This window comes from Glycine soja, chromosome 20 (assembly GCF_004193775.1).
Source record: "Glycine soja cultivar W05 chromosome 20, ASM419377v2, whole genome shotgun sequence".
Taxonomy (NCBI): Eukaryota; Viridiplantae; Streptophyta; class Magnoliopsida; order Fabales; family Fabaceae; genus Glycine; species Glycine soja.
The window spans coordinates 37,229,439-37,249,381 of NC_041021.1; the positions used below are offsets into that span (position 1 = coordinate 37,229,439).

General features: G+C 32.7%; 2 protein-coding genes and 1 non-coding gene across 3 annotated transcripts; all 3 read right to left on the reverse strand.

Annotated features, from left to right (window-relative positions):
* Positions 1-6,345: 6,345 nt before the first annotated feature.
* LOC114402841 (zinc finger protein ZAT11-like) lies at positions 6,346-7,124 on the reverse strand. Its single transcript, XM_028365530.1, has one exon. The coding sequence runs from the start codon at positions 6,957-6,959 to the stop codon at positions 6,420-6,422; it is 540 nt and encodes a 179-aa protein (XP_028221331.1). The 5' UTR covers positions 6,960-7,124; the 3' UTR covers positions 6,346-6,419.
* A 3,757-nt stretch (positions 7,125-10,881) lies between these two features.
* Positions 10,882-16,968, reverse strand: LOC114401438 (2-oxoglutarate dehydrogenase, mitochondrial-like). The gene is made up of 9 exons (XM_028363948.1): positions 16,822-16,968; positions 14,921-16,580; positions 14,615-14,841; positions 14,200-14,532; positions 13,420-13,666; positions 12,733-12,861; positions 12,422-12,637; positions 12,107-12,230; positions 10,882-11,496 (listed from the first exon to the last, which is right to left on the reverse strand). The coding sequence occupies exons 2-9, from the start codon at positions 16,469-16,471 to the stop codon at positions 11,258-11,260; spliced, it is 3,066 nt and encodes a 1,021-aa protein (XP_028219749.1). The 5' UTR covers positions 16,472-16,580; positions 16,822-16,968; the 3' UTR covers positions 10,882-11,257.
* A 707-nt stretch (positions 16,969-17,675) lies between these two features.
* On the reverse strand, positions 17,676-17,826 carry LOC114404021. Its single transcript, XR_003664782.1, has one exon. It is a non-coding gene; the product is annotated as a U4 spliceosomal RNA (small nuclear RNA).
* Positions 17,827-19,943: the final 2,117 nt, after the last annotated feature.

Below are 19,943 nucleotides of genomic sequence, written 5' to 3' on the forward strand. Positions count from 1 at the left end.
GAAAGATAGTGTAAGATTGTTTTACAGTTCACTGCATATGCATTAAACTTACATGTGCATTAAACTTAAATAAGTATCAAATGCTAAAACAATAACTTAATACTTATGTAGTGTGTTATTAATTTTTAAAAGGTTGTGCTAATAAGTGTCTTAACTCTTAAGAACATTGGTTAATTTATTAATAAATAAAATGGTTTTTTTGGAAATTTTAATCGGTTGCCTTGAAAATATTGGTACTCCTTCAAATAAAAAATCTATTTTTGATTCCCGAATCAATATTTTAAGGATATTTATTACTTCATTCAAATTTATAAGGCCCAATTATCTCATTCATCAATATTAATAAAAAAAATGGTTAATTTTGTTTATCTTAACCCTGGGTCTATCAGTCAAGAGATAAGTAAAATTTGACAAAAAATTATTTTTGTCAATGATCGAACTTAGATATCCATCGAACTTTTTTGTTGATAACAATAAATTTATTTTAAATTTTCAACTTTTTGGCACCCTAAACTTTGGATAAATTGGACATTTGTAATTGGATAGTTTTATTGTCTAACATTTACTTATATTTATAAAGTATATTATATGTTGAATTTAAATTTATTTAAAGAAGTTTCAAATAATTCAATTTTCTTATAAAAATATCTAGATTTAATTTGCTTAATATTTAATTTAATTAACAATTAAATTTGTAAAAAAAAAACTTATTACTCCTAAAATAAATTAACCCTTGCTTATAACACTTGCACTATTTGAATTGTTGCCAAAAACTTCAGCTCAAGTTAGGAATAACTCGTAAAAAAAAAGTATTTTGTATCAGTCACAAATAAAGCATTTGGTATCTGAAAGGCCAAGTTACTCATCAAGTGGGTATACATTTTCCTCATGGATTACGTAAGTCTATACAAATCAGAAAAGAAATAATTAAACGTATTCAAGGGTGATAAGCAAACCAAAGAATAATAAAATATACTGCATACATTATGAAGAAAGCAATTTAAAGATGAATGTAATTAGAAAACATTAATAGTGTAATTTTTTTATCCAATCATCTAATCATAAATTAATATATGACAAAGTTATTGATTTTTATAATAATTAGAATGCATTAATATTGTAGTTTTTTTATATTATCGTTAATCATAAATTGATATATGAAAAAAAAAATTGGCCAATTGGCCTAGTTAGATATTTAGAATATACAAATTTTGAAAAGAGGCGAGGTAGGTTTAACAAAGCTAATCTAGAATATTTAGATTATACAAATTTAGACTATAACAATCTCCCTTCACAATTGACATGGTACGGAACATGGATAAGACTCAACTAGGTACATACTGAAACATGGGTTTACAAGTGACATTATTATTCTCAAAGCTGGTCATATCCAATTTGGAGACTCATTCCAAATAAAAAATCTGCTGTGGCTTGTGTTACGCATGTGTAAAGAGATTAACTTGTAAATTTTCAGTTTTGACCAAGAAACGTCCAAAATGCAACATTTAAAATTAAAATTAAGACCAAACTACTCATATCCCAACTGGATCAACCAAAGTACAGGCTAGCAAAGTTGCCCCATTTTGTACACATTGGTCACTTATATACTATCATGTGTAGAAACCTTTACCTGATTACCTCAAACGTGTTTCAGTGACGTGCAAACAAATAACCGCCTGTAACCCTCAATCAAGAATAAGATAGTGATGAGAAAAATGTTCAGGTCATTTTACTTGTTGTTAATGCTTCTTTGTCAAATAGGATTCATGTCATGCCAAAAACCAGCGTTTCAATAACAAAATAAACGATGAATTATTCCTTTGTCACAATATTCAATTTCTACTAACAAAAAAAACATTAATTTACTCTCCCTATACAAATATAAAAAAGGTGGTTTTATTTTATGGAGTTACATGATATTTCTATATTTATTCTCTAAATAATGCAATTAATATAGACTTTATATTTTTTATATTTTCAATATAATCCTTTATAGAATCTTAAATCAATTATAATACACAAGAATCATATAAATTAAAATATTTAGATTTTATATTCATTTTATTGTTTTAATTTTATATAATAGGTTTAAGAATAGTGTAAATTTATATGGCATATTTTTTTTTGATCGAAGTAAAAATGTGAAAATATTCAATTACATGTATATTTTAAAATATACTAATTGTCAAAAGTAAATTTTACATAAACACAACTAATAAAGAGCCGTTTTTGGTGTTTTTTTTTTTAAATTTGTGCATGTAGAATTTAAATCAATTCACACACGTATATTTTACTATTATGAAACATATATGGGCATAATTTTAATTGATTGTCCAATAAAAAAATTTAAATCAACATTAATTTATTCTATATATTTACTGAATATTATATATTATAATTTAAAAAATTTAAATTCATCATAAGTGTGTATATACAATTTATTTAAATATTTATTGACATATCTACTAATATATATTTATTAAAATTTAAATTAAATAAAATATATTAAAAATTCAAATAATATAAATAATAAATTATAAAATGTGAATTTAATATTAGGACAAGTCACGGAAAGTAAGCTAGTTTTCATCTTAAAAAGTTGTACATTTCATGTCCTAATATATCACCAACAAATGAAATAATTAACAACTCACGGGACGAATTCAGAAATACTTTTGTTGAAATAACTAAATTATAAAATCAGCAATCTAAAATAAACACACAACAATATATTAAAGAAAGTCTTGATAGGCAAATTAATGTGATCAAATAGTTTAGATTACTATTATGTAATTAATATAACCATTCCCTGCTATTATTCTCATTTGCTTTAGGAAAATGAAACTACCCAGAAAAGCCTTTTCCTTTTCGCTGTGGAGTTCTATCTGTAATAGAGATAACTTCATTTATTTATTATTATTATTATGAAACCTCCCAGAAAAGCCTTTTCCTTTTCGCTGAGAAGCTTCGACATTGTGACGATAAGGAACTAAAATTAAGGTGACCACTCACCAACGTTATTGTGACGATAAGGATCGATGATGACTTTTAGCTAATTAAAGTCTATTGTAAATTTGTAATCAGTATGCTGTACGTAAGCACATAATAGTTTATTGTCTTGTTATCCAATGGAAATTTTCCACTGAGATTTTCCAATCCCATATTCCCATCATTGCTTATAATATATATGTCATGTTCGTGTTTAAGATTAAAAAATAAAACGTTTCCTAGATATATAACTTCTTGTAGCTTTCTTTCAAAAAAAAAAAAACTTCTTGTAGCTAGCTACCTACCTGACGTAACTTCTAGAATTATCGAAATTAATTAGTATATCATTTATGTAATGTACAATAAAATCAAATTTAAAATATAAGATATGTTCAAATTATACTTTCTATGGGTATGGGAGTGTTTTTATTTACAAAAAATACTTCTTTTAAGTTTAATAAATATTATATGAGATTAATTTCTATCTACTATCAATATAAATAATTACATCGACAACTAATTAAAAACTGTTTTAATATGATTTTTAAAATAATTATAATAAAAGTAAGTAAACGCATTATACATGATAATTTGTGTCTTTATAATAATGTAAAAATTATATATATATATATATATATATATATATATATATATATATGAGTTTATTAATTTACACTCTTTTTTTTATAGAAAAAGTTAACAAGTTACATTTAAATGTATTTTAAGAAAAATTATAGTTATAACTTGTTAATTTATTTCTTCTAAAAAATAAATGAGTATAAATTAACAAATTTTATACACATTTGCAAACATACACATACTTATTTTCTAGGAGTAAATTATTAAGTTACACATAGATGTATTTTAAGAAAATTTATAATTATAATTTGTTAGCTTACTTTTTCTACAAAAATAAGTGATGTAAATTAACAAATCTCATATATATATATATATATATATATATATATATATATATATATATATATATATATATTAAGTAGGTTATTAGGTTAAATCAAACTTTAGAAACATTAGGTCAAGTTTATAAATGGCATATAACCACATACGTATTTATTATTTTAGGCTAGTTTTTCTTTTCTCAGTGTAACAACATACTTATATAAATAAAATATTATCTTTAACCTATTTCCACTCCAATCCAAATTAATTAAATGTGATAAAATTTTATTGGACGAGATTGAATTATGAAGCTAAATAGTTAAAAAATACTGCATCAATTAAATGATTTGGATGAGATTTATTGAATTGACCTATATATCAATACCATAATTAATGTCTTATGATACTGCTCGACAAAGAGTGTTAAATTTGGTTATATATAATAAATTGAAGCCAATCTTCTGTGATTTCTTATCAGCTGAAACTCTCACTGTTGCTCTAGACAACCTTGCCTGCCTGTAGTGTGATTTGGAGTACTGCACGTGGTATCGAAATTCGTCATCATCGCTTGCGCAGGTGATATATCTCAGAAGATCGAACAACAAAACTAGGAAATAGAAATAGAATTAGTATAGAACTAAAAACCAAGAAACTGGTTGAAAGAAGGATATTTTAACTCTGTTGGTTACTCTTTATGTTTGTTTACGGCCAACATAATTTATTTGTACGTTAATAGAAGCTTTTTGTATAGGTTTTTAGGATCTTAATAAAAAAAATTAAAACCTTTACAAGTATTTTAATGTATCATTTAAATAAAATCAATTCTTTGAAATTTACTTTTTAGTTATCATTATAAAAACAATTTCTATTACATATTCTTTGATCAAAACAAATTCTTTTAATATTAATTATCAATTTCTTTTGTAATTAGTTATACTAAATTCTAAAAGGAGCATACTAAATTTTCATGGTCAGCCCAATATATTTTTAAGTCTAAAAGACTAAAACCAAGTTTGAGGTAATGACATTACAAAAAAATACAAAGGATAAGAGAGTAATACAAAAATTCAAAGACTTAAAAAAAAAAAGTGATTCTTTCTCGAGCAAGGTTTGAACCACATTCTCCAAGGAAAAACATACCTAAATTAACACTGTGTTAGACTAATTAATAATAAAAAAATGCATAGATATCAGTGCTAAATAATTATTTTTTCTGAAAACTAAAACAAAAGTTTGGGCTACCTTATACAATCAATGCGTTGTCTATTGAATTATTTCCTTTTTAATATGAGATTTTTCTTAGTAGCGTATCCATTTGCTTAAATTTAACTTACTCTAGCCAGTAGCTACCAACATTATAATCACTAAAATTGTTGAACACGAAGTTTGAAATAAGACTGCGAATGGTAAAAGTTATTATAATGAAACGACTTTCCAGATGGCACGCAGGTTCTATATATATGCGTAGGATAAGATTTTATTGGACCCAACTGCACGGCCCTGGTATTTGGAAAATAATTCCCTTCTAGATTGTATGACGTTCAAGGAAAATGGAAAATCAATCCGACAATATTCCAAAGTATTGTTATTTATATTTTATAAAAAGAAATTAACTTCGTGGTTGTGATACAAAGATCTGCCCTGTATTAAGTGGTAGAATCATTAAGTTAAAAAAGTGAATTAGTTAGTAGCAGCTGATTACATTGAATAAGAAGTTTAGTACCATATAGCTAGTAAGATACAAACGTTCCTTGTTTAGGTCAAATACTACCAGATAAAAAGCTTATTCGAATCAGTTGTTTATTTTCACCACATGGAGAAGTTGTGTAAATATACATTTGTATATAATTCAATGCTCTTCACTATACATTAATTCATAGCTAGCATTACCATAAATGTTTTACGTGCATATAAAAAAATTATATGCACGGCTGTTTCACTTCTTTGCAGTGTATTATCGATTCTTTAATCAAAGACAGGTGTTTAAGGAAAATTTCGTTACATATTTAGATTAATTAGAAGCAGATTGCTTTCTATTCCCTGTTAGGAAACCCGTTTTGTGTTTCTTTTCCTTGAGAACGTGGACCATGCATGTCTGAACCTTTGACTTAAAGAAAAGGAGAAATCAAAGTTTAATTAAATCGGTATTTAACAAAAATGTTTTTGTTGGCCGGAGAAATTTCTTTCCACCATGATACACGTTCTGAAACGAAATTAACGGATTGAATTTATTCTAACACAAATCCCAATCTCACTTAATGGCATGAAAATATATTAGCTACAAATTAAAGAAACTGTAACTTGTACAAATATGCTTATAATCATAAATAAAAAAATGTTGGTTTGAAAGAAACGTTAAAGTAAGGATTCATAAGCGAGCACTTTTTCTTTGATTTTGTAATTAACACGAATTTCTTATATATATATGAACTGAACACATTAATTTACATATATAAGTAAAATACAAAAGGAGCAAAAAGTAGTATGATCTATCTATATCGTACTCTACAAACTATGTGCCAAGAATTAATTCAATTAAAGCAGTGAACTAAAGGAGTTGCTTGTCCAAACTTCAAAAACTCCAAATCATTCTCTAAAGGCGTCAAATTCAAATCAGGAAACAAAACCCTCTTGGTGTTGTTAGCCTTGTTGTTCATGTTTGGTGGTAAAGTATTATCAACTGTGCTACCACCACTATTGCTAGAACTCAACCAAGAATTAATAGTAGTGTGCATGTTTCCATTTGATGCTGCTGCAGCTCTATGACGCCTCATGTGCCCTCCCAAAGCTTGTCCTATTGCAAACTCCAATCCACAAATGGAACATTCGTGTGTTTTAGGCTTTGGTGGTGAACCATGAATTAGCACTTGGCTATCACTCTCTCCCATCAACCTTGGCTTCTTGTGACTCGCACGGTGGCCACCCAATGCCTGAAACGACGCAAACCGCCGGTTACATGTCTTACACTCAAACACACGGTTGTTGGAAGTGTTCAAGTTGGTGGTGGTTCGAGAAAGCAGCATCAAGTAGTTGGCCATGGTTATACTATCAACTTCTCTTTCTCTCTTCATCACTATATTATATCAATAGTACTTGAAATAATATTGGTGTTTTGGTTTGAAGGGGTGATCGAAAATGGATATGATCAAGGGTTTAAAAAGAATAGAAAGGTGTGGAATGGATTAACTGGTGTATGAGACTTTAGAGTATATATGGTGTATGGTGCGTGATAGATATTTATAAGCTAGGTTGGTTTTGTTTGTTAGCTTGAGAGTTTTAGACCCTTCTAATTAATATGGCTGACGTTACTGAATGTAGTATGTGTGTGTAATGTGTGAACATGTACTGTAACACACTAAACTTGTGACTTTGAATTGATTTTTTTTTTTTTTGCAAAGAAAAAATTTAGATAAATTAGATTTGGAGAGTTAGAACAAGCCTTTAAGGCTTAAAAAGTGCTAACAAAATTAATTAGCTATTACCTACTAATAAAATCCTTATATCGATAATAAAATCCGAACCTATATTTTTCTTAGATGAGTTTGTTTTCTAGTCACTGAGTCAACCATTATGTAAGCAAGTAGGAGTGATGGAGCAATTAAATAGCAATGCATTGGATATATGCGTTGAACTAGGGCTTTTCCTTTGACTAGTAAGCTTGGTGTGAAGGTAAGCGTGATTGGTTAGCTGATGGGAGATCGTTGCTCATTAATTCAAAGCTTATAAACAATTGTATAATATTTAAAATTCTTCGAATGAAATTTTGAAATAATATATTAAGTGGCTTAAAATAAAAGGGCTTCTAGATGGCAGCCACTATAAGATACAATTTTAAGTGTTCATGTATTGGACTGCGCTGTTAACTTGGAAAACTACTTCTCTTCTAGACTGTCTGACCAAGGAAAATGGAATATTAGTCTAACATGCTGCATATGTCATGCTCAAGAACGTTCATGCATTGTTGATAGGCTAAAAAGTTAAAATATCAATCGTGTTATAGCTAAGCATTAATGCCTATTATAGGGTCTGTTGTTTGTCCAAGTGACACAATCACTTTTAAATAAGAAGTGAATAAGTTAATAGCTGATTACATATTATCATATTGAATATGATGATGGTCAATGTCGTATAATTAACTGGGCCAAGTCAGCGATACAACTCCATTATTTTTTGGTCAACCATTATCAAACATACTTTACCCAAAAATCAATAACTAAAAATACTTTCAATTAAAGTATTATTTTTGTTATTAATAATTAAAAGATAAACAGCATTAAAGAAAATGTTGTACCAACTCTGTAACTAGTATTTTAGCCACGGTGTATTTTATAAAATGTTTATTTTATATAACAAATTTTATAATGAATAAAACTCTTTAACAACTGAGTGAAAACCGATTAGTAGCCAGAGAAAAATCGATAGTTCAACAGTTTCAGCCTGTTTGCAAAATCCGCAATCAGCAAGCAAGAAGCAACCTCTTTTAAGACGTGAATTCTCATCTCCCTTGGCCCGATGTGGGATCTCCACATAACAAAATGTAGCCATGTTATCTCTTCTCACCGATGTGGGACTTAGCTGTGAGTCGTGAGTGATACAACATTGAGCACCAAATAATCTTGGTAATTCCGTCCAGGTGTTAAGATAGATCTTTTCAGGGTTGTTGGTGCATTATACTGTTAATTGTGATGAGTGAACTGAAAAGAAACTACAATATTGAGTGATTTTGAGACAGGATACTCTTGCTCTGCTGCATGGAAGAGAGAAACAATAATTTCAATTTTTCAAAAAGGGTCACGTAGTTGTCAGGTTTTAATTTGTTGAATCTTCAATTTTTCCATGGAATCGAAATTTACCCTCTTTCTACCGCCCCACCTCAAATCCATGTATCAAGAGAGTTCCCTGCTTATATATACAATACAATATTCCACCACGTGATGATGCACTGAATGGTTGAAGAGCTAGCTTGTGTAATTGAAGAATGAAGCACAGAAGAGATTACATGCACACACGTTTAACAACCCATCTGGATTCAAGCTAAACCAAACCCCTTATAACTGTTCAATTATGGTGAGATTAGTGACTGGGAGCGGTGCACACTCTTGGGCTAAGGTAGCTAAATCTAGTAGTAGTGGATTACTATGCTCGCTGCACGGTCTAAAGAATGCAACTAACAGAAATAATATATCAGTAGTCTGTAGAACCAAGGAACCTGATTGCTACTGAATTAAAAAAAAAAAATGCCTTGTATAGTTCAAGTTCTGATCAATAACTGGCCAGTTACATGGAACTTGGTTAGGTTGGTGCACATGACATCATAGCACAATTTTTGCTAAGATAGACAAAGTCATCGTAGGCCCTTTATTCCTGTAAAAATAGGACGTTGCACTTATTTTCTTCGTATCCAAATCAAATGAATATATTAACATCAGGTATCCATGGTCGTATTAATCTGCAGCTCTGCTTGGCACTACAAGTACATGGGTGAGTGAATTGACGTTTATCATAAATAAAGGTTTTATAACCACTTTTTCTTTCCCTTTCTTGTTCTTCCAATGACCAAAATCACGGATTAAGAATTACAGGAATCAAAATTACAATTTAACATTTTCTTTTTAACTTCCAGTATCATCTTCCATTAAATTCTTCTAAGCAAATCCTTTTGCCATTATTAGCATTCTTTTGAGAAAAAATTACTGCAACCCCGTCTGCTGTTGACTAGAGTTGTTAAAGTGTCACCACCGCGTTAAGAGGACATGAACAAACAATAGTGGTGGCTCAGTTGCTCTCCTTTAAGCGCAATACATCAGATGTCAAAACTAAGTTCACATTAAGCATGGGCTATTATAGAATTTGATTTTATATTCATTCATATATTATTTGCAACGCTGCTGTTATGAAAAAGAGTGATCACAGCTCAAATAATTTTTGCACAGTGCATATATCACGAGTCTGGATACCCTAACTGTAACATCCCTTGGTCAATTTGTTCACTGCATGAGGCAGTAACGCAGAGGTAAATTGAATCTGAGAGTTGTAAGAAGTATCCTTCTTAGTTCGTAGGAGATTCTAAGATGTTCTGTTTTTTACCTGTATTATGGAATACCATTTTAGTTATGCTAATCAATTAGTGTCTCCTACTTGAACTATATTTTGAATGTTAAAAAAGTGGTATATAGCGTCCAGTGATGTAAAGTAACAAAATCTTACCCTAAAATCATTTAAAAAATTATCATGCTTCCTTTTGATAAACGTTCTTGAAGAGTGACCCGGCACATTTATTCATAGATTACTAGTTGTTACATGTAGACAAAATGTGGATTCCATCACCAGTTTGACTGCCCTCAAGACAAAACAAAAAGCACACAAAGATTAGACGGCATAAAATGCAAGACAAAACCTAGCAGGTTCGGCTTCGGTCCAAAAAGAGTTTATGTTTTTTTAACTTAACCTACTATGGACTCCTCAGGTCACGAGGTATTATTACTACATCATTGCTCTCAAGTGATATTGCTGACTGTGTTGTAAATGCTTAGAAGTTCTATAATGCTTGCTGTTGCCGCTATTTGATGCCAACACGCCAAATCAAAAGTTACTAACAGTAGCTTCATCCTTCAGCGTTTTTCTCCTATAACGTGATTTCATGGTGCCACACACTTTTAAATTGTTTCCAAACACACTATGACAGGCAAAGAAAAAGATGGGTAGAAACAGTGCAAGTTTTAAACCAAACTCCCTCGCAGCATATCAAACGAATGAGTTACCACCTGTGTAAAGGTAGTTTATTATTTTTAACCCTTTTTTTCATTTTAGCAAAATACAGTGAACAAATAGTACATACAACAAGCCTATACAATAACAACAACCACGTGACAAAAAGTGCACTGATAAAGGAGAGAAAGTCTTCATCCCCTGAAGCTAAACAAAAAAAAAGGTAAAAATGAAACCTTATACTAGGTAAGATCGGTTACATGAATCATACGACGTCATACAGACTAGTTAAAATCCACAGCTTCAGACATATTAATTACAATTGTTGTTCTATCTTGAAGGGAATTCAGTATTTAAAACGTATGCCACAGTTGTTCTATATTGAAACTATTAAACACTACTAAGCAATAACAGTAATAATCACACAAAAAAAAACAATTTTTATTTATTGGAGGACAATTGACTAAGTTTCACCTCTTGGTAACAGAAAAAATTTACCTCAGCTGAAGTAAACAGTATACACCTTGAATTTCAGCTTACCTGACATCTTGTCAAAGGCAGAACACATAAAGGTGAAAAGCAAATATTAAGAATTTTGTATGTAAGCTACCCTCCAATTATTGCCTTCATCACTCTGGAGAAACAAAGTATATGCTATGCCTCAGTAAGGGAAATTGATTGGCTCACGTTGAATGGCTTTCTGAACTAGCTCAGCCTGCTCGTTAAGGTGAACCTTGAGGAAACCAGTAGCTGTGGCTGCAGAGGGAGCACGACCAACATATTTGACATCTTCATAACCTCCCCTACCTACAGCCTTCATGGAACTTATGAGTCGGGGTAAAATATAAGTGTATCCACCCATGTTCATTGGTTCTTCTTGACACCAAACAACCTCCGCATCTAGAAGAAACACAACAAAGTATAATGTAAAACAACTAACCACAACAGACTATACGTTATTAAAATCCTACCATTTTAAATGTATAATGCTTAACCCCAAATGACAACGAAGACAAAACCAAAATGTTCTACTAATTAGTTGACACAATGGCACATCTAAGTTCAAACATTTCCCATATCATGAGAAACATCAACTACAATTCAATAATGCTCTAATAAATTGATTCCTTTGGCTTTTAACCACATTTTTATGACATCTAGAAACCAATTAGCAGCAGAATGCATTGCAATTTCAATCAGGCCTAGTCTAGGATCTAAAAAATTGTATAGAAGGAAAATGATGCTTTCCAATCCTTCCAACTAACAAGCAGAAATCAGCACTCCATATTGTTAGTCTGCTTTGACAGCAATAGGAAAACAACTACCTTCATATGGCTGGTCTTTTGCTAAGGTAAAAGATGCAACAGCCATGAGATAAAAAAATGACTATCTAGCAGAAAAATCACAAACAAGAATTACTTCCCACAATAATAACAGTAACAGCATATTCAAGCTTCAACATGAAAAAAAATCAGAATCCATTTCAAAAGAGCACTTTGAAAAGACATACTTGGATATCTTTTGAGCTCTCGTTGGACAAGATCATAAGGGAAAGGACAAAGCTGTTCCACCCTACATATTGCAACATCCTTTGCATCTTCCTTTGTTCGTTGTTCATCGAGTTCATAGTAAACCTGCAAGGAATATAAGACATTAATAGTTATAAAAAGCATATTTAGAAAACAATGATAAGTAGTAGATGTAAAACATAAACAGTATCGAAGCACCGGATAAAATTCACAAATACAGTTAAAAGAAAATCCACCCGGTGTCTGAGCGTAAAAACCAAACACGAGAACAGGTAGTCCCAATCAGGATCACACACCTTTCCAGAGCAGAGTACTAATCGTCTGATACCCTCCTCAACATCTGAGTGGTTATTTTGGTCTTTTATTAGGCGCTTAAATCTAGTGCCCTGTTTGTCAAAACCTGGGTGTCCTTGAACATCATCGAACTCCGATAAATTTGATCTACAAGCCTTACTACGAAGCAGGTTCTTAGGTGACATCACAATGAGAGGTTTACGGAATTCTCTATGTATCTGCAAGAAAACAAAAGGCAACAATGAGAAAATAAAGCAACACAAATTTAAGGGACAAAGCTAACATCAATCAAATCATTGAACCAACTACAAACCTGCCGCCGTAAAACATGGAAAAAATTTGCTGGAGTTGTAACATTCACAATCTGCCAGTTACATTCCTGAATTTGTTTCCGAAGAGTAGGATCCATCTCAGGAATAACATAAGGATGGTCATCAGCCATCTGCCAATAAATTAATAAAAACCTTGTTTAAATACTATTAAGATTGACATTGAAAGATGAAAGGACTCATGCAAAAAAAGATCTTCAAAAGCAAGAAACAAAAGACAATTATTCGAATTATATGTTTGCAATAAAAACACGAGATACCAACAACCAATCTAAATTAAACAAAAAGTTATGTTTCTTTATTGTCCTTCCCCCTTCTATGAACTTTGAAGTTTCCACACTTAAAGGTAGCTAAATTCAAAGACTCATATTTCATTTTCAGCATTGTTCCATTAACCTATACCCTTGGTATTCCCCAAACTAATCATATTATAAATGATAACTACAGACTACTAACAAGTGCCATCCAGTGATAAAAAGAAGCTTACGATTTAAAACAAACCATGCACAACACAACATCAACAATGTAAATTGAAAATGACACAGCCCTCTAGTTTGTTGTGGTATGTCAACCTCAAAGTAGACAAAAGTTGGCAAGCAGATTCATGGCGAAGGAATAAAAGCTTTCAAAGAAGTTTCAAGGAATTAGAACACAGATTCATAACAGAGCACCTGAAGAAAGCGTTCCAATCTTCCACTTGAATGCTCAGGGCCCTTGCCATCATAACCATGAGGAAGTAACACTACAAGCCCAGTCTGACGGAGCCACTTAGACTCACCAGAACTCAAGAAATTGTCAAATATAACTTGAGCCCCGTTAGCAAAATCACCAAATTGAGCCTCCCAGATCACCAATGAATTTGGATTTTCCATTGAGTAACCCAATTCAAATCCAAGAACTCCAAACTCAGAGAGTGAGCTGCATATCATATGAAAGATTAATAGAAAACAATCTATCATTAGTTAAACATACATTTCACGTTTTATTAAAGTATCAAATGAATTATACTGATATATATTATGTCAAAGATGATATTTAGTGTCATCAAAGATAAAGGCACATAACATCATAATTATAGTATAGGTCGAAGACACTTCTAATACATGTATACTACTACAGATATAGCTGATAGGTGAGCCATTGAAATTTGAAAAGCACTGGATGCCGGGACAGTAATTATCTTTTAGGATAAATAGAGATGCAATGAAACAGTCTAAATAACAATCATTAATGGTTTATGAAAAGGTTCGACGATAAATTTTATTAAGAATTTTTAAAATATAATTCTAAATAGCCCATACATTTTTGACAAAGTATCACAAACATTAAAATTCACTGTAAAGCACATGACAAAATAAAACTAAATTAATACTATAAGAAAAAATGAGCAAGTATCAATGATCAGTTGAGCAGGATATGAATTCAAATTTTAGAAGCTTAAGGCATATTACCTATTGCTAACAGTAAACATCTCTTCATTTTGATTCTTTATCACATGGTCAAGGGGGCAATATATCTCTCCAGTTGTCTGATCATGAACTACAGCATGACGGTGACTAAACGTTCCTCTTTCAACATCCTGACCACTTAACCGAACATGGTTACCCTCAACTATCAATGTGGCAAAAGCAAGTGCCTCTGCAAATCCCCAGTCAATATCTTCCCCTGTTTCAACCATCTGGGCGCGTTGTTCATAAATTCTCTTCACTGCTTTATGAGGAGAAAAAAATTTAGGTAAGATTGAGATTGCTTTCCCAACACTTTTCAAGATCTCTGGTTTCACACTGCACAGGATAGACCATAGATTTCAGCATTTATACAACCAACAGAAAAGATTCAAGCAACATTAACATTAAATCATCATACCCAGTGTTCCGAATACGTGAAATCTGTTCAGGTGACTTGAAACCAGACCAATATGCTGAAAGCCAATCTCTTCGTTTTGGAACATAATCTTTGCTAGCCAAAAATTCATCATTTAAAATTGATGTGACCTTCTTATGTATCTTATCAATGTCTTCTTGTGTCAGCTCCCCTGATTCCAAAAGTTTTTTCTGATAGATCTCAAGAGCTGATGGATGGTTTCGGATGACCTATATGTAGTCCAGAAAGTTGAAAAACTGATGAACTTGTCAAAAAGAAATATGTATAGCAAAAAGAAATAGGGCTAACCTTATACATTTTAGGCTGTGTGAAAGATGGTTCATCAATCTCATTGTGGCCAAATCGACGGTAACACACCAAGTCAACAACCACATCAGAATGGAAAGTTTGGCGCCATTCAGCTGCAAGTTCACAGACATGAACAACAGCTTCCACATCATCACCATTCACATGAAAGATTGGAGCATTTAATGCTTTGGCAACATCAGTGCAATATTGTGAAGATCTTCCTGACTTGGGATCAGTTGTAAATGCAACTTGATTGTTGAACACAATATGTATAGTCCCACCAGTAGTGTAATTAGGAAGAGCGCTAAGATGAAGGGTTTCATAGACCACACCTTGTCCAGCAAAACTACCATCTCCATGAATCAAAACCCCCATGTTTTTCATTCTGTCCACATCATTGGAGTAATATTGCTTTGCTCGAGTTTTTCCAACCACAAGTGGGTTGACTGCTTCCAAGTGACTAGGATTTGCCACCAAAGATAAATGTATCCTCCTCCCACCCCTGGTTGGGCGATCATAAGATGTTCCCAAATGATATTTGACATCACCAGTTCCTGTGTAGAGCCCAACTTCGTCGGCAGGCTGACCACCACTAAACTCACAAAAAATCTGACGAAGTGGCTTCCGTACTACATTACCCAAAACATTCAATCTTCCCCTATGTGCCATTCCCATAACAATGCTCTCGACCCCAAGATCAGATGCCCGATCAAACATTTCTTTCATGCCAGGAATAACACTCTCTCCCCCTTCAAGCCCAAACCTCTTTGCCGAAGTCCACTTGGTGGCCAAGAAATTTTCAAAAAGTGTACTCCAGGCAAGCCTATCAAAGATAACTTCGCGACGCTCCCGATTATACTGTGTAGGTGTAGGGGTCTCAATCCTGTCCCTAAGCCAGTTACATTTTTCACGGTCCGGTATGTGCATGTACTCGTAGCCAATGCTCCCACAGTAGGCTTGCTGAAGCCGTGACAAAATGAACCTAAGAGTCTGCACAGGGCGATTTTCGGACAAAAAGCCAGACATCTTCCACACACCCAAAAAGAATTCCCTGTCAAGATCAGCCTCAGTGAAGCCATAAAAGGCAGGGTCTAACTCATCAGGGACTTTTCGTTCCTCCAGACCCAGAGGATCTAGCTTGGCTTTCATGTGGCCATTAACCTGGTATGCTCTCACCAGCAACAGCAATTGCATACTCTCCTGGATTGTTTGTCCAGAAATTCCAGGGGATGTGGAAGCCTGACCCACAAAGTTCCTGAAGAAATTGTCCCAGGACTCATCTACACTGTCTGGATCAGCTTCCCAAGCCCTTTGAAGCTCCTCTAAATAGACACTGCTCGTCCCATCCAAGAAGTTGTCAGTCAACTTGGAAAGGGGCACGGGGCGAGGCACCGGTGCAGTTTGCTCTTTGGATTTGACAACCGTGGTGTGAAATTTTCTAATTCTACTTGTTGATGGAAGGACTGTGCTGGTCCTTTTCGCACCTCGATAGAGATTTCTCCTAATTGCATCATGCTTTACTATGCTGGAAGCAACTCTAAACCATGCCATCACTCACTCGCTCAGAACAATCAATCAAGAATGTCTATCACCAATGCTTGTATTTCCTCAAGTTCTTACTTAATTCACCATACATTACTCTTTCCTATCAATTACCAAACTAAAAAAAAGAAGTTCATCATGAGATGAGATTGACGAGAAAGAGCTAATATTCCATAAATCTAGCAGCGAAACAATCACGCAGGACAAAGAGTGTAACAGTCACCGAGATTGAAAAATGCAGGTTCAGAGAAAAATGTTATGAAATTACTGAGACAGTTACTACTGAGAAATGAAAAGACACATTCACATAGAATGAAGTGAATGAGCGATTGCAAAGAGAAGAGAATGAGAGACAATACCAGAGTTAAAAGCGGAGAGAGATCGAGATGAACAATTTTTGACGGTAAGGAATAGAATGGGAGTTGAAGGTTTTAATTCAGTGACAAGAATCAACTTTGTTCTGTTTGTTTCCAGAACACGCTTATGCTCATGCAATATATCTCTTCTTTCTTACCTTTTTCAATTTTAGTGGGTCCTGAATATTATAATGTTATTTTCTTACACCTTCTAGAGCTCGCTTTGAAATGTTGCCATGCTGGCAGTCGTTGATAGGGTCACGTTTTCGTTGATTTTCCCTCTCTTTTTTAGCATACCGTTTTGATTAGTGTTACTACTCTACTAGAATCGGATGATTAAACAGACGAGTCATCGGTTAATCCTAGATATGTTGAATGTTATAGGTTATTTGAACAATCTAACCAAAACATTTTTTTTAGAGGATCTAACACATGATAATCAATTATTTTTTTTTAAGAAATTAATTATATATCCGAAGTTAACTGACTGTAACTAACACCGATTATACAAACGATTTTAAAATAAAATTTAATTTTTAAAACTAATTTTATATGTAATACATGTTTACAACCAGTGTCTTGTTTTAATGACTGTGCCTTGCCTATGTTGATTCCAAAAACGAATGACACCTTTGTACAACTGATTTTATGCTTTGAATAAATAACTGCATCGTCTAATTAAAAATTTATTGGAAAGGTTAAAACTGGAATTTTTTAAGGCTAAATAATTTATAACAAATTAAGCAATATTTTAATCGATCTTCTCAAGATAAAATACAAAATACTAACTTTAATCTAAATTTTGCTTAAGCACGAAAACTAGTGGCAGACTAAAAAATCTTTAACTAAAAATGTAGGGCTTTGCCCCAAAGGGAGCCCTTCCAGAAATTCTCGAAGGCCTAGGGTGAACCCAGGCCTAAGAGGGGGTTTGGAAATAGTTTTCAACCAGCAATAGACGCGCCTCGGTTAGAACCTCACTAGCTGCGTCATTGCCCCAAGCGCAAAGATGCTTTCTAAGGAACTATGTTTTCCTATTTTATATTAGCCTCTGTCAGTTCCACCTCTTTCTTTATTCCATGTGGGACTTCTGCCAACCAGCTACCACACTGACCAGGATTCCAGGCCACCCCAATAACTGCACAGCTACCATCTTGTTCCTATTACTGATAAAACAAACATGTTGAAGTACATCCAACAGCTTTCACCAGCCTCTCGATATATATCTTCTTTTACCATGGCATCTAATTAGTTAGAAGTCTTACAAAGTTCATGTAAGAGTTACACAGTGTTTTTTGTAAGAGTATTTGGAGTTTTGTTTGTACTGTATGATATCCGATGGTTATCATTCACTATATGAGGTTAGATGTAGTATTGCATACATTCTGTTGTTGTCATTGTCTTATGTATAATGTGTTTTGTGTATGAGTATATGACCAATATTTTCGTCATCATTGCTTTGGTCCTTAATACAATCAACTTGGGTGTTTGATAAAAAGAAAAATATATGACCTCCCATGCCACTTTGTGTTTGCCCCTTTTAGTTGTGTCTTTTACAAGTAAAAAAGATTGAAGTCAAAAAATTAATAGGAATGTATCCATGGAGATTGGACTAAACAAGTTAGATCTTTTCCATTGTGCTTCAGCTACACTCAGATTTCTAATGTTCATTGAACTGACATCTCTTCAAGAGGTTCATAGGGTTCGGTTCTTTTTGAAGGGAATGAAATGAACTTTGCATTTTCTTTTCTATTTGTATCATTATAATTGAAAAGCCTCCCCTATTCCAATCAAATGGATTTTAAGGTAGAGGATTTCAGCACTTAGATCAAATTTTGGTATGATGGAACTCAGTTCATTGAGAAGAAAACCAATAGTGCATGTTAAATGAAATGAAAAGAAAAAAAAAGAGTGCATAAAAAAGGAGCTTTAGGTATAATAAAAGAAGAACCAAACAAGTCAAATTAATATTTTCCTCTGAACAATAACACACTCTTTCTGTAAAAATGAGAGGAACATAAATTAAGCAGTTCCCATTTTAATCCTTATCCTTGACCATCTGAAAAATGAGAGGAACATAAAGTAAGTTGTGTGCTTCATAGTGCTTCCATATTACTTACACCAAAAAGGGTAAAAGAAAAGAAAATATTTTTTTGAATTGAATGAATTGACAGAATAGAAAGAGAGATTTCTCCTCTTCACAAATGATTTCTCCTTTCTCAAAGAGCAAGGACTCAATTCTCAAATTAAATTATTGGAGACTCAGTGAAATCCCTTCCCCTACATTTATTTATTTATCTCTAGCCCCCTGACTAACTACTTAATATCCTAACAGTCATAACTAACTTCCTGTTCCCCTCTCTCTTAACAGTGGCACATGTTATGAACCGTTAACACTAGAAGCTTAAACGGTTGACCTCTTTTATTTATTATTTTTAGAAATGTCAGTATGCCCTTTGTCATCATGATATCACTAATTTCAATGAAACAACAATAGTGAAGGAAATATGCGGTTGGAAAAGCAATTATGTGAGTGTGAACTTGATACAATCCATTCTGCAGTGAGTGTCAAACCATGTCTGTTGTCTAATTTGACACGAGTAATGCACAACCATCTTTCTAATTCATATCATGGCTGAAGCATTGTAGTGTGCAGTGTGGAGTTCTGAGTCTTTGCATAAAATGCACCTAACATCACAGTGAAAAACATGACGTTTTTATGGAAGTAAGAAAGGTTGTAAAGATTTTAGTTGGAATCAGTAGCTTGAATGGGAATCTCGGTTGGTTACTACATGTTCATTTTTTTTTAGTAATAACATTGGCATGCTTTTTTCTCAATAGTACTTCTCTTATTTTCTGCAGAGATAGTCTTTCAGTATATGCAAGAAATCCTGCATAACTCATCCTTGGTTGCTGTCCCACTTACTTCGTCATGCAGACTTTTATGATTCCAGGAGCAATTTTCATGTGTTTGTTAGTCCCAGCTCCTTTTGGAATTGTTGGAGAAATTCTATTGTTTTCAATGCCAGCGCTGGAGCATCATCTTGCTTCTTTTTGTCTATAAAATTTATTTGATAATTGGCTTGTAGCATCCGGTATTCCGGTTAACTTGTTTTTCTTTCGTAACA

Coding starts and splice junctions, on each gene's coding strand:
- LOC114401438 (XM_028363948.1), bottom strand. CDS start 16,471: ATGGCATGGTTTAGAGTTGCTTCCAGCATAGTAAAGCATGATGCAATT. Junction 13,667..14,199: donor ATGTTTACTGTTAGCAATAG/GTAATATGCCTT, acceptor TATGATATGCAG/CTCACTCTCTGAGTTTGGAG. Junction 11,497..12,106: donor AGAGCTCAAAAGATATCCAA/GTATGTCTTTTC, acceptor TGTTTCTTCTAG/ATGCGGAGGTTGTTTGGTGT.
- LOC114402841 (XM_028365530.1), bottom strand. CDS start 6,959: ATGAAGAGAGAAAGAGAAGTTGATAGTATAACCATGGCCAACTACTTG.